The 14,290-nt window shown below is 46.3% G+C and overlaps 1 protein-coding gene across 7 annotated transcripts in view; it reads left to right on the top strand.

The window, feature by feature from the left end:
- LOC111253171 (protein couch potato-like) overlaps positions 1 to 14,290 on the top strand; it is a 57,277-nt gene that overhangs the window by 19,380 nt on the left and 23,607 nt on the right. For all 7 annotated transcript variants that reach the window (XM_022812217.2, XM_022812216.2, XM_086992361.1 and 4 more), the window contains one exon: positions 140 to 1,234. In XM_022812217.2, coding sequence (XP_022667952.1) covers positions 1,160 to 1,234 — 75 coding nt within the window. In that variant the 5' untranslated portion in view covers positions 140 to 1,159. The remainder of the gene's footprint in view (positions 1 to 139; positions 1,235 to 14,290) is intronic.

Below are 14,290 nucleotides of genomic sequence, written 5' to 3'. Positions count from 1 at the left end.
TTTGCAATCTACGCAAACAATCCCACTTCTCCGGTTGAATCAGGCAGTCCGTCAGCCAGTGACCAAGATGAATTGATCAGTTAGTAACCTAGGTAACGAGAAAGGCAAGCATTGTTGACAGACATCTTTCCCATTTCAGAAACGGCTAACCGATCGATCCCGAATTACACAAACAACTACAGTTGTTCCGCCAGCTGTTGAAAGTCTATCGTTTGTTGTAAACGTCGTCTGCTCGCGCGCGCCACTGAACAACGGAGCGTGCGACAGCCAGAGAGACAACGAGTTGACTGAACAGACAGAATAACTAAAAGTCACCACCTGCCCACAGCTTACTACAATTGGCCATTGTTGTTGTCGTCGTCGTCGTCGTCGTCGTCGTCATGATCATCCTTTAGTTTACTGCGATCATCATCAAAATTGTAACCATTTCCGCCGACGATTCACGGTCAGTCTAATTGTTGACGTTGTAGCACCGTGAAAGAAATACGCGAACGAACACGCAACGTAAACAGTAGCGAAAGTTTCTTTCAAGAAAAACAACACAGCCAACTTGATAAAGAAGAGCGGCGGTGACGTCAGTAGCGGCAAGAGAAACGTTCAAGGGGTGTTGTCCACCCGTCACTGTGAACAACGGGCCCTCGACGTAAACGAGCTTCAACCTTAATTTAGCCTACCCGAGGCACAAGGCGCGAGCGCACTGTGGACAACAACGACGTCGACGTCGACGTCGTCAACGACGGAGAAATCTGAGTGAAACAAGCAACGACGGCAAACGTTAGGAAGACCAGCAAAAAAGTTACTTAGTGTCTGTGTGTGTTGTGTGTGTGTGTGTGTTCTAATTTCCCCCGGCTGCTGGAAGTGGGCCGAGATTTATGTGCGCATCGTACAAATTGTGTTAGCATTCATTTAGTTATTAAGATCAGCCACCAGCGTTGTTGTCTGCGGCCACCGAGAAGTTCGACATCGGTAGCGACTACGGCCACGAAGTCGAAGACGACGAAACGCAATAACAGTAGTAGTAGTAGTAGAAGTAGCAGTAGCAGTAGCAGCAGCAGCAGCAGCTACAAAACGACCGGACGCCGAACCCCGTTTGCCTACCTTGTCGAAGTCCATTCTTCGACGCGAAACTCGTCCAGCAGTCGTTACAACAGCCGACGTTATGTCGGCAAACGGAACCACTGAAAGTCCAATGACACTCAGCCAGAGCATGGATTCCGTCAACACCGAGGAGGAGGTAAGTCCCATCGCATATAGATGACGATCATTCCGGAAATACTGTTCCTCCTTTGAACTGGATGGTTGGCCGCGGTTAGTATTTGTTATTATCAATATGGATGGTTGTCTCTGTCCGATTCAAGATGTCAGTATTGTCACATGTAAGATAATCACATTACAAACTCTAAACATCTTTTAATGGTACACAAAGTGAGCATTTTCGTATAGTTTAAGGTGAGAACGCTCCGATTCACTCCGGGGACGAGTCTCTAGCCCTTCATTATTCTCGAATTGGGCAATGTATTAAACACCTCATCATAGCTCATTTTCGCTACGAGTAGAGTGTCACGTAGATAGTTACTGTTTATTTACTCGATAACGAATAGATTAACTTACACTGGCCATCATCATTAAGTCTTTCGATATTACTGTTAAATACCTCTAATAAATATAGACGTGTTTAACAGTAACTTCTCTCTATGTCAGCCGTTCATATGACTAGCTCTCGAACTGGTACGAGTTTTCCTGATCATGTTTTCTGTGAATTATGTCAGTCTTCATACTATCGCGCCAAGGTGAAACCGCAATCTTGCTAGGCCTTGAAGGCACAAGAACCTATTTACCTTCGAGACGATAGCAGTAATACTAGATATAAGTCTTTCACTGATGGCCATCTTAACGTGAGCCTTTGAGGGAAGGAGCTCGCGCGTACAAACGAAGCTAGCTATTGAATGAACTCCGTGTGGAAACAGTTAATGCTCGTGGCGGTTAACGTTGATGAGGATACCGGATGCTGCTACAACTTAGCCAGTACAGATATAAGCACTAACAACAACAGCCTCTATAGCACGGAAACGTAACAGCGGACAAATGACGTTGATGATGGAAAAGTAGAATTGAATACGACATAGCGGAAACTTGAGGCCGAAGTGATGTTTGGTCTTGCCGTTGAAATTCGTTAACGTGCCGACGCGCCTTTTTTTTTGGTCTAATATTCATAATACGTCATCTAGAGCTCACATCTGAGAAATAAGGCAAAGCGCCTGATATGGGCGCACGAGTCGGTCCGCTATATGTGTGTGCATTGTGCTAGTAACTGCACAATTTAAACGTGGGCAACAATGTCTATGAATGTATCGATAGTCATTAAGTATTACTGCAGTAACTGCTTTCTTGATAGGGTGCCAGGAGTGGCGGGAAGCCAAAGACAAATAAGGTTGCTTTTCTATCATTTCATATGATTTCATAGATTTAGACGGTATTGAATAGGATGGGACTGCAGGTAGCCAAGCGTCCATTGGTGAATGTACGCTGTTCCGTAGAATCTGTCCGTATATTTTTGAGCTGCAAATAGAAAAAGACGAAAGGCGTGGGTTAGTGGGGTTGAATTCATGATGCAGCAGGAATAGAAATTTTCTGTGGTAGAACTTCTTAACGCAGCAAGAAAAGCGGATGTAAAGTTATCATAAAACTTATTATTGGTCGACAATGACCTCCTCGTCGGCCCCATTTCTTGATGCGGTCTCGTTAACAGCGTAAGTGAATAAAATAGTTATAACTTTTTTGAGACGTCATCTCACTGTGATGTCAAGTTATTTGATGCGCTGGCAGCGTCACGAGAACATTCTTACAGGAAATACATTCAAATCGTCGCAGTATTGCTCGTCGTTGACAAGGTGTCATGTCTAGGAAAGATTCGTGCGGGCCCATAAATGTCGAGCTACGTCTGCAGCTTGCGCGCTGATTTAGCGTGTGAAGGACACGCTTTGAAACGTTACGTAACAACAATGCACTAATCCTATCCTTTTCTAACAACCGACGTACAGAAGTACGCGTCAAATTTAACTGGACATCTTAGATAACAGCTGGAGCTGTTTCAACCAGGTTGAACGATCGAGTTGACATCAGGCTTCCGCGTACCTGTCATCTTTCAACAGCATGAACGCGGCTAATAACCCACAGACAGTCTCAGCAGCAATCCAGAGATATAACCCATTTTAAAGTACGCATTGCACCCCATATTTGCAATTACCCGTATACATCCTTTCTGTCGAACCGTAAATAAGAATCTCTCCTTTGCAGTTGTCCAGACGAGTTTTGCGCTTGTCATTGTTTGCTTTTAGCGGCTTTTCGGCGAGTTCTTGTGCTACATACAGATGCGTCGAACGTCGCTGTCGTTGCGTTTTCTGCAGCGTCGTTGCTATTGTGACCGATAATTTTCGAAATCGTTGCAGCCAGCGGTAATAGCTAGTATGGCATTTTCGACGGCCAACATATCGTACGAACGAGAAAGATATTGTTGCTTGACAATGGCGACGATCTTCAAGCAGACCGAATCAACTATATACGAGTTTATCTCCCGCATTAATACTACGGTTATTGTTGGGGTTGTCGTGGCTGGAACAGGTACATTGTCAGTGCGTTTTCGTCACTGGCAAGCAAGCTGATGTGAGTCGTTATTTCACTTGGGGTTTCGACTAAGCCAAACTCGTGCAAGCACCAGTCTATTGGGTCAATTTAATCGAAATACTGAATTTGTTTATTTCGCATCTCGCTATGTTAGGTTTGGAGCGTAGCTACTGCGGCCGCCGCGGCCATCGCTTTCCACCAGCCTCGCTATAGTCTAAACATTGTGTAGTTAGTCGACCAGCACGCTTGCTAGCTGTGTCCCTTTCACCGTGTTTTACCATATTTGTTGTGCGTAACCTTTTAGCTCTGTCGTGTTCCACTCGTCTTTAAAGGTACAAACCATTAATCGGTTTAATTAGGCTTAATCCAGGCGGCCATTCTCAAGCCCGGTCCTAACCAGGCCCGTCATTCATCAGCGAGTCGACTGGGCGCCGGCGTGAAAGCCACCTCCGTAATAATTACGGCTACTGCAGTAAAATAAGCTCGAGTATCAATATCCATTCCTATTATATGATGAGCTCATACAATAAAATCTAAAATTTAATATAGCATACATTATCCCTAAATAACTAAAAGGTTGCTTTTTGTATGCAACTAAAATAAGAAAAAGGAGGTTCCCTTCAGACGAAGTCGTTGTCTTCGCGTCCACGAACGTCATTACAGAAGCCAGCGCAGCGGACTTCAGTGCAGAATTTAGAGCATCTTATTGTTCGTACGACTGCTGCTGCTGCTGCTGCTGCTATTACTGCTGTTATCTCCTGATTGCTTTAACAGCCTTCAGTAGATCTAACTCGATGCAGTAACAGACTCTGGCTACGTCTACCGATTACGGCATTTGCCCCCTGTTCCTCGCGTGTACCAAAGCTGGGTCATCCTTGACGAAAAACGAATGAACAGTGGATGAACAGCTCCACACAATTACAACGACAAGCACCACTAGGGCTAAAATATAGCAGGTAACAGGAGGTGCCTGTAGACGCCTAGCGGCGACTTCGTGCGGCTTCCGCAAGCAGAGCAGAACGGAGCCTGCTTAGGAAGCCTTGTGTCCAGCAAATGTCGGCGACGCCTATTTAGTAGTGGCCGCATGACCGCTGCGAGGGGTATCAGTGCTGGGCATGGGAAAAGGAAAGGGTTTTTTTTCAATTTTCGCATCCCCCTGCTTACAACTTTCGCCGCCTTCTCAATACATCTCAGCGATGTTCCTCGCCACTTGCCCTATATGCTCAGCTTCTTCATGATTCCTTACCCTAGCTAAAGTTTAGCAGAATGGAGTCACTTTCTTCCGTACCTTCTGACGTTGTAATTTTCGTCTTTAATTTCTCTCTCTTACGCGTTCGGAAAGGCTGCGCCTTTGGAGGCCCTCTAGCACAGACCCACACTAAGAACCTTTGCGACGACGCCACGTCCTTAGTGGCTGTAGCAACGGCAGTCGCCCCCAGGGCCTAGGAGTAGCAACGGCGGCGGTGAGCCAACTATAACACGCTGTCACGGTTGCTTCTGTTCAAGGTACTTTAGCACAGCTGGCGTTACACTAAATATACCTTTCGGACGTCTCTTCTCTTTAGCAGAAGTGAGTCGATCAGAGGACTTACCCCATACACGGTCAAACAGAGAGAGAAAGCGAAGCCTAGCAAGAGCCACAGAGAAGCACGAACAGGCATACAAGCTTCATGACAACCCTTGTAGATTACCACTGCGGTAGTTTAGGTGTCAAGTATGCCAAACGATGCCTGCAGCCGAGTACGGCCAAGTCGGTTACCGCAGCCTGTGTTGAGTTGCAGCGTTGTTGGGCGGCTCCTATTTCAGGTTATTCCCTAATAATCCAAGCGGGGTCTCCATTCCTTCGAAGAATATGCCGTCGTCCCACCAGGCAATCCCGAAACTTCCGTCGGTCTGCCAATCCTCTACCGCTCCTACACATGAAGCATGCTACTGCCCTGTGGCTATCACCATTACTACCGCCACACCTGTAGCAGCTACTGTTGCTTGAGATTACCAACGCGTCCTCTAATCACCGCTGCCACAAAAGCGCTGCTATTGAGACCAACGCCGTGGCTAAACCATTATCATGCTACTGTTAAAAGTGACAACTTGTGCGAACGCCACCGTATAAGATTAGCATTGCGCAGCAATGGCGCGACGGTGAAGGCGACACGACATTGTAGCTTCTGTGCCCGTCGCTGGATACCTGCCGTGGCAGAACTACAGCTGCTGCGATTGGCGTTGGTGCCGCTCGAACGCTATCAGCTAAGTAGTCGTCGCTTTTGTTGACTTGCCCTGTTCCTGCATGCCAGCTCTCGTTCCCCCAGATGATATCGACAGTGATCGTTTGGCCTGCCGCCATGCAGTGTACTAGCGGTACAGCCTGTAGTGCACGCTAACCAATGATAACGACCGGTGAAATAGTGTTGTTGCGTAAGGACAAAAAGGGAGCAATACGTACTGGCGGCAAAGTACTATACGTTCCTGCAGTCTTCGATAGCTAAACTCTGAAGTTTTGTTCGGTCAACCATCAGCTTTCAGCCTTACAGACCCTTAGGGGTCCCTGTAGGTCTCAAAAGGTTTACCCATATCTATCCTTATAGATTTTCAAGCGACTATCCTTATAGATTTGATTTAGCTTGACAACTCCTCCGGCGATGTAGGTTAGGGCTGAGGCAACAGCAGCGAAAGGCAAAGCCAAATCAGTCATGCGCGTCATAGCAGAAGCAGGAGCAGCATGATGCTCACAATAAATCGTTCCTGATCCTAGATGCCGGCATCTCTTCTGCCGCGGCTAACCATGCCCAGGGGCATTGTAATGCACTAATTAGGTTACGCCAGCCGCTAGTTACAATAGGGTACGCTAGGCAAAAAGACCAACAGAAGAGACGAGAGGAAGAGTGAAAATGAGCAGCAGACGGTTAAGCAGACGGCCAAGACAATGAAGGAAAGGAGCATGTCTAGAGAACAGGGGAAAAACAGAAAGTAGGACAAAGGCTGAGACGTATCAGGGACACAGAAAAAGCACACGTGTCTTTTAAGTCACTGTAGCAACGAATGTTGTTTCTGTTTTTGTAGTGAATAAAGTTGAATACATTTTAGCCGCGTCATATTGTACGGACAACGTTATAGGAAGTTCGTACTTGGCCTTAAGGTAGCAGATTCGTCTGGGGACGCGCTCAGAGGAAACTGGTGAATAGGAAACGCCACCACTTTGTCCAAATGGTTATCCAGAGCAAAGTGCAAGTCGTGTTGGTTCTCGAACTGTATCCCGCAAATAGTCCGAATGGCCGAGAGTACCGTGTGTTTTTTTCTTCTATGATTGGAAAACCAAGCGAAGCTAAACTAAAAGTTGGCCGCCTAAATTAAGCGGCATGACGCACATAAGCCCCTTAGATAAATGGGTTTTCAAATAGATTTGTGGGTTTATATCAAAATGTGAAGCTTGCACTGATTTGTAGATTAGAAATTAGAAAAAACTCTAAGGATGTCTTTATGCGAACATCAATAACTGATATGAGTATGCGCTGCTACATATATATATATATATATAGCTAGACTAATTTCTGTGTTGATCCGTCGCATAGCTAGCAATAGCTAGCTTATACAAGTTTGGTTTCGAAGAAAAAGCATTATCTGATGGATGAATACCCCTAAACGAATTCAGTAAACACTTCAGCTTTGAACCTCGCTTAACTTCTGTCAAGTGGAACAAGTTTCACTCCTAGACGATATCGAATACAACAAAAATTTCGCGCTTATATTTACTTTCGGTTCAATACATACAAATGTACAAGCGCTCCGTACGTACGTAATAGCAACACCTGTTGCACGTCGATGCTTGTCTGTCATAACGAAAAAAATAACCGTTATTAATACATAATTATTATATTAAAGTGACTCTTTACCCTTTCCATTCATCTTTTATACGTCGTGATGACGAACGGCGTTTCAAGACCGATACAGCACAACGCTTGCCGACACTTTCCACGAGTGTGCGAATATCCGAAATATATATTACTGCACTGCTTCTTTGTCATTCGCACACGGTCTCCATGATCCAACACAGTTAGATCCCAATTGACTTCTTATATAAGTGTCCAGAGCCACGTAACAGGTACAGCCCCGGACCACTGTAACAGACGGCAGGAAATACGCAGCACAAAGGTAGCCTAAGAAAAGTATATGTATTGAGGATGGACGATATTGACAGGGCAGCACAACTGCCGAACTGCATAGGAAATTTCCTCATGGCCTCTTTTGGTCTGGCCATGGCTAGCCTTTAGCAGTTTATCGGCCGTAGTTGCTCGTGCTAAAGGCTATTAGCCCACCTTTCAGTTTTGGCCCTAATATACTTTCCAGTGGTCGGCCTGCTCGGTTTGATTTTGCTCAAGACGATCTACTGCCTCAAGCTGGTTTCGGCGCTGTTGCCCCTCCGTCTTGCCAGTCTCTTGGGCAGTCTCGGACAGCTTTAGTCCGGACGTAAGTAGCTTCTGATCGGTACGGCTTGTGGGCGGGACGACGATAGCTTTTGCTCGTAGCAGCTCTCTCCTTTTCGTGTCTGTGTAGGGGGCTGCGACCGTGTTCGGGATGGAGAGCAAGACAGCGAACATTGCCACCGGCGGCAGCATTGAGATTTCAACCATATCTGTGCCGAGGCTGGATGGCCCCGCCAGCAGGACTTCAGCCTGGACTAGTATGGCTTGGTTGGGTAGTCGATAGTGCAGTGCATCGGCGCACGCAGCAGAGGCCGTGGCGGAAGCGGCTTTGGTGGTGAGGGCGCCGGCGGCCGTAGAGGCAGAGGCAACAGCCGTGCACTAAGCGGCAGTTGGGAGAGATTGGACCCTCGCGAATCAAGGCTACCTGGAACTCGGACGGCAGCAAAGTCTAAAATTACCTTGGCTGTTTGCTCAAACAGCCACGGCTATCGACAGTTCACTGATACTAGGACCCGGACCAGGGGTTCCTTGGACGGCGAAGAAGTTTAACCAGGTAAACTTACGCAGCCTAGCAGACTGTTGAAGTTAATAGCTACGTGGCCGTCGTGCTTCCATGTCCGTTACCTGCTCGCTAGTCAGAGCAGCAGTTGTCCTTGTCGACTGGTGACTGTCCATGCTCAGCAGGTCTTGCCAGTCGACAAGCTGCTGGTGGACTTCTATTACGACGAGGTTAAAACGGGCAGCGATCAGAAGGCAGTCTCTGCGAAAAACTCCTTTGCGCGGGCCTGCCGCGATCTCTATGTCTTCGGCCGCATGCATGTGAATTCGAACAGCAATAAAGTCCAGTTACAGCTTTGTTGTATGTTTACAGAATTTGGGCTCCTTATAGAGTGAGCGACCAAAGGCTACTAGATGGTGGTTGACAGTATATGATGATGCATGGGGGACTGGCTAGCCACTGGACAGCGAAATTAACCCATTTCGTCCAGATATAGTAACACGGATAATAACATCACGATCATACAACGAGCAGTTGTATGCAGTCCCTAGGCTTTTGGTCAAGCATCGGTACCTTTTTTTGGCACGCCTTGAATATGTTCAGACGTTCCCCGTGTAACGAGGTGGAGAAATCGAGGGGAGTTAAAGAACGCTAGGAATCGGAAAGACTAAAGTGCACCATGTTAAAAGAAGGTATAGTTAACTACTAAAATGTACGGAAGCAGGCTATGCCTCAGTTCAGCATGAAGTGAACCATCAGTTTAGAACAAACTTATTGTATATACTAATTGTGACGATAATACCTCAGTTGTTTGCACAGTGCCACCATGTTCGCCATGCGAAAACTGAATGTGGTGTGTATAAGTAATGGCTCCAGATGCGGATTGTTTATGCACGCTTTCTTCCTCCATCCTAATATTGCTACATGTCGTGAATCTGCGAGCAAGCCCGCTTTTGCCTACCACAGCAGCTATAACTTACAGCAGTATTGTAGGTGCTATGTTTGCCACTTTCACTACACACCCCGGTCCATCAGCCAGAAGTACTCGTTCCTCCGCCAGCCGATTAACACGCCGACTGCTCAGTCTACCGGCCTGTCAAGCCATCGTTGCCAACCCTGAGTATTTCAACAAAAACAAAGGCCTAAAACGCCTCAAAGAATCATTGCTGTGAACTGCTGGCGGCATTGGCCGATAAATTTCTTTGCATTTCCATATCAGTCTCTCCGTATGCGTATGTATGTGCTTTACGCCTGTACGTTTGATTCTGAGATTCCTATGTTTCCGAACATTCTAATGCGTCTCCAACGTTGCATTGTCATTGTACAGCGGAATCTACTCGGTTCCTGCTTCTATCTTTCAAACAGTGACAAGCGTTACTCTGCCGACGCCCTGGCGAAGGTGCAGTGGGTGCCTATAACGCCTTCAAAAAACAGTGAACCAGCAATCAGAGGGGCGCAACAAATAAACGGAAAAGCCAACAACCGCCGACATTGCGATGGTAGCAAATTGATTTCTATTTATTGCTAAACGAATTTTCGCAAATTTCCATTGACCACTTGCTTTCGGCCTCGAGGCTTGGGCCTCGTTACTCTTACTTCTACATCCAGTATTGCTTCCCATTTTCTTTGCTCCCTTTGGAAACTCGCCGCTTTAGCGGGGATCAACTTTGAATATCGCATTTTACTTCGTTCACTAGTTAGCATTGGGCGTTGCCGCGCGTCCGCCAGAAACGGCAGCGCGGAGTGACACCAATGCTTTTGCTATCACTATAGATGCCGTGCTCCCTGGGACATTCTCTAACACGCTTGCCTGTTTAGAGCTTGTACGGGGGCGAATACAATCTGACTAGGTCCTATCATCCTGCTGCCTGACCCTACCTCCCTGCGCCGGCTGGTTTCTATTCTAATTTAGGCATGATTATTTTTAGCGGACTTGCAGTTACCGGTCGGGTTGCTTAGCTAGGTTGCTAGCTAAGGTGACTGGCTGGCGTCACGGGCCCGCTGGGTTCATGAGCGCCAGAGGAGCCCAGCTAAGGCAAACAAGGGGAAGCGAAACAGCGAGAGAGAAAGAAAAGGGCGAGTGAAAAAAAGAAGCGAAGCATTCAGGTGTCTCCTCCCTCGTAGCTTCTTCACGTTCGTTTCGCCTTGGAGAAATAGGCACTGGTTGCGGTCGACAGCGGATGGCAACTGCTTGAAAAATATCTCCTCTCTTCTAGCCAGCGAGCAGTAACGACTCATCGATGCCGTTGCTCGTATCGCTGCACACAGGACCCCGACCCCGTTTCAGGGGTCTTTGCCGCGTTATCCACTGGCCACGCGCACGCACATGCACATAGATATTAACCCGATGGAGCGTACCGCTAGCATTACGCAGCGTGTGCGCCACGCTTGTGATGGTGTCCTGCATCTGCCTAGTAGTGCGTGCTGCTAGGCTGGGCGTCCAGGGGCTACAAGCAAAGGGACGCTTAAGAAAGCCGGTCCCTTCCCGTATCCTTTGCGCCACCGGTGCAAATGTTACCATCCGACGAAGGCAGCTTCTCCAATGAAGATATCCCCTTCAGGTGAAGCAGGAGAATATGGCTGGCAGCAGTGGCGAGAAGCAGCAGTCGAGGTCGTCGAGTCCGCTGAAGCTTGTAGTTTGTGGCGTCGTTTTCGGCGGCAGTGGCAAAAGGCCGCCATGTCGAGATTTCCGACGGAGAACCAGCAGGCAGGAAAATGAAGGAGCAAGCCGGTTGAGGACGAGATTCAGTCCACGGGAGGCTGAGCAACGGAATTGGTTCGTTTTCGCTAAACGGAGAGAGAAAGAGCGAGAGAGGGAGATCTAAGGCATCCCAGAGATATTTTGGGTTTGGCTCTCGGCCAACCGACCTGGGTAGCGGGTGTTATTTTTATCAGCAAGGAACCACAGCTGTTACTAGCTCAGCAAGATAGGAAGAAGGTAGTGGAGCTGGAAGCACCTGCACAGACACGAGCAGCGCTTACTGCTGCTGCCATTACTATAATCATCAACACTACGATTTGTGTACTGTTGGATGTGGACGACGACTACAACGATCCTGGACACCAGCAAAAGTCGTGAAGCCCCTTAGCACTCATTCCCCGTCTAAACCCCATCTGTAGAAGTGGCAGCACCACGCACCGATCACCAGAGCCCCGCAGGAGCCATCTTGCATCTTTGTATCTAGTAGAATTAGTAATGCTGTGAGCGTTCTGTTTACATGGCATACATACGCGAAAGACAACTTAGTAGCAGTGATGTTGTATCTGCAGAAGTTGCTCAGCCTCTCGAATCTGTGGGTTGCCCTTTATAAGCACGTTTATATATTTACGTGTGCTTGTTTGTATAGATTTCCCTTTATTCTAAGCATCGCTGACTCAAGCAAACGAAACTGGCCAACCTAACGTTACGAAGAATATCATTCCGTATATATAAAATAGCTCCGGTAGTTCGAAGTTTGATTGGGTATGCTGGGTTTTGTTTGCCACTATGCCGATATTTCTGCTTATCCTACGACAATACCATGGTGATCGCCGCACAAATCATACTAGATACGGTATCTCCTGACCCTGTTATAGTGTGGTGGGTAACGTGTCTGCCTGCTAAACTTAGGAACACATGATGACCTAGCTTGAAATTCTGGCATAAACACGTTTCGTTTCATGCCGAACGCTAGCCGTCTAAAAAAAATACCTAAGAGCTCAATTACGAGACGTGAAACATGGAAAACAGACACAATAATCTCTATAAATCTACATGTTACCAGTACTAAAAGCATTAAACCAAATCATGTGGTGTGAATCGAAGCTTCGTCACACGCTATGGCAGAGTCAATGAGAGATACAGGAACTCGGTCGCTAGCATTGAGGTTGGCTCAGAATAGCGCTATCTGTGTAGGTGACCAGTATTTCACAAGCGTCACGTGTGCTCCAAGACGCCGTACAACCGATAAAGACTGCAAACTGCCACCTGGCTACCCCGGCCGCTGTAACAACGTTCTTGAAAAACGTTGAACTAGATATTGTGTCTAGATACTTCGTTATTATCCGTTACCAAGTGCACGTTTTGGGCAATCCCACATGCAGCAAAGATGTACGGTAGAGTAAATGTTGCAATGCTCTGCATGACTTCGCGTTAGCGTTTCGCTTATCATATAGATAATGCAGGTGGTGACGATTCAAATAATCCCTACACAATTCGCTGCCGTCTATAATTGATAGAATCTATAGCCGCCTGACGCATCATTGTATCGTGCAGAAATGAAACAAACAGACCACAAAGCAGTCTTTGCTGCAGCGGCCAGCATACCCGTTCGCAAAAGATCCACAATACTTGCTGCTACGACGACATTACTGCAAATTGCTTTCGAAGAACGGGTTAGTACTCGTAGTTTGGGGTGATTAACTTCTAGCAGCGCTTGAAGACATGGAGAGACCTGATTTTAACAGTACTCTAATGCTGAGGGTTTAAGTTCTATTCAGTACGTGCATTTCGATTATGGCTGGTTTTAACCCACCGTCAATATCTTACTCTTAGACTGGTATACATTAACGTCTATTTTCGAATCGACCGCGCTTTTACGGGATCAGCTGCATGCACACACGGCTCTATGTGGTACGCCGATTTTGATTGAAACCAATTTGACCTTTCTACAAATTAAATCACGATAAGAGACATCTGATGACGTACCTTAGAGAAATGTCCATCGTCTCATTGAATTTCTTATCGACGATCCACAAGCAATTGGCGGAAGATAGCTATTCAAGATTGTCTACGCATTGATCGCTCCTGGCAGAAACATAATTGTTTCTTTTTTCAGTAATATAATAATATATATATAACCGAAGGAATTATTTATCAACTGAGCAAAGTTAACTGTACAGATACTTGATGGGTATAGTGCTCGTTGTATTTTGCACCTCTATGAGTGCATTTTTCCCTTCACTGTTCATCCGTTGCCCAATCGAATGGCTTACAATAGGCAATCGCCGACCACGTTTTTCATTCAATATTTCAGGAGACGTATGATAAGTAACGTCCACCCTACTATCCTTAGGAGGATCGTTGCTTTTCATGATCTTCTAGCACTCCACAGTTACGCATATACTTTCGAATAGAAGTAACGGCTTTTTTGTAGACAGTCGCCAACCGACCCGTTCAGCTTAGGTAAAAGGCGGGAATTTTAAATTAAAAAAGAAATTTCATTTTTCCGGAATATACGTACATCGTGATGACTATTTTATATCAATAGTGTGTCTCAGTGAAACACGATTAAATCCAAGATTATGTACTCACTTCTGAGATATGTGTGGTATGAAGGGCATAATAGTTTTGTCCTAATCAGCGTGTTTGCAAACGGACCGAGTTCTCTGTTGATTTCGTAATCAGCGGTCGATTTTGTATAGAACGCCATTCTCGGCCTGTTCGGACGATGGAAACGGCCGTTCATCTCTTGTATACGTCTCACGCCTGTTGCTAATAGTTGCTTATTAAGTAGAAACTAACGATGAATAGTAGTTGTATATAAATCATTACCCCCACCTTTCAAAGGTAACTGGTGATAATTATTTCATTTCATTACATTTATTATTTATTAATCCTTTATTAATTCATTTCATTTCATTGGTTCATTTACTAAATATTATAGAGAAGGTAAGTGATCTTTTGGTGAGTATTAGCTGGCTGCATAGCATGAAAAGCCTGCATTAAGGCTATATGTGAAGAACAGTTTCATGTATAGCCTTGATG

Source organism: Varroa destructor, unplaced genomic scaffold (genome assembly GCF_002443255.2).
Source record: "Varroa destructor unplaced genomic scaffold, Vdes_3.0 BEIS01000006.1, whole genome shotgun sequence".
NCBI lineage: Eukaryota > Metazoa > Arthropoda > Arachnida > Mesostigmata > Varroidae > Varroa > Varroa destructor.
Note: the sequence above shows the minus strand (reverse complement) of the source record. Positions and strands in the feature narration are given on the sequence as shown.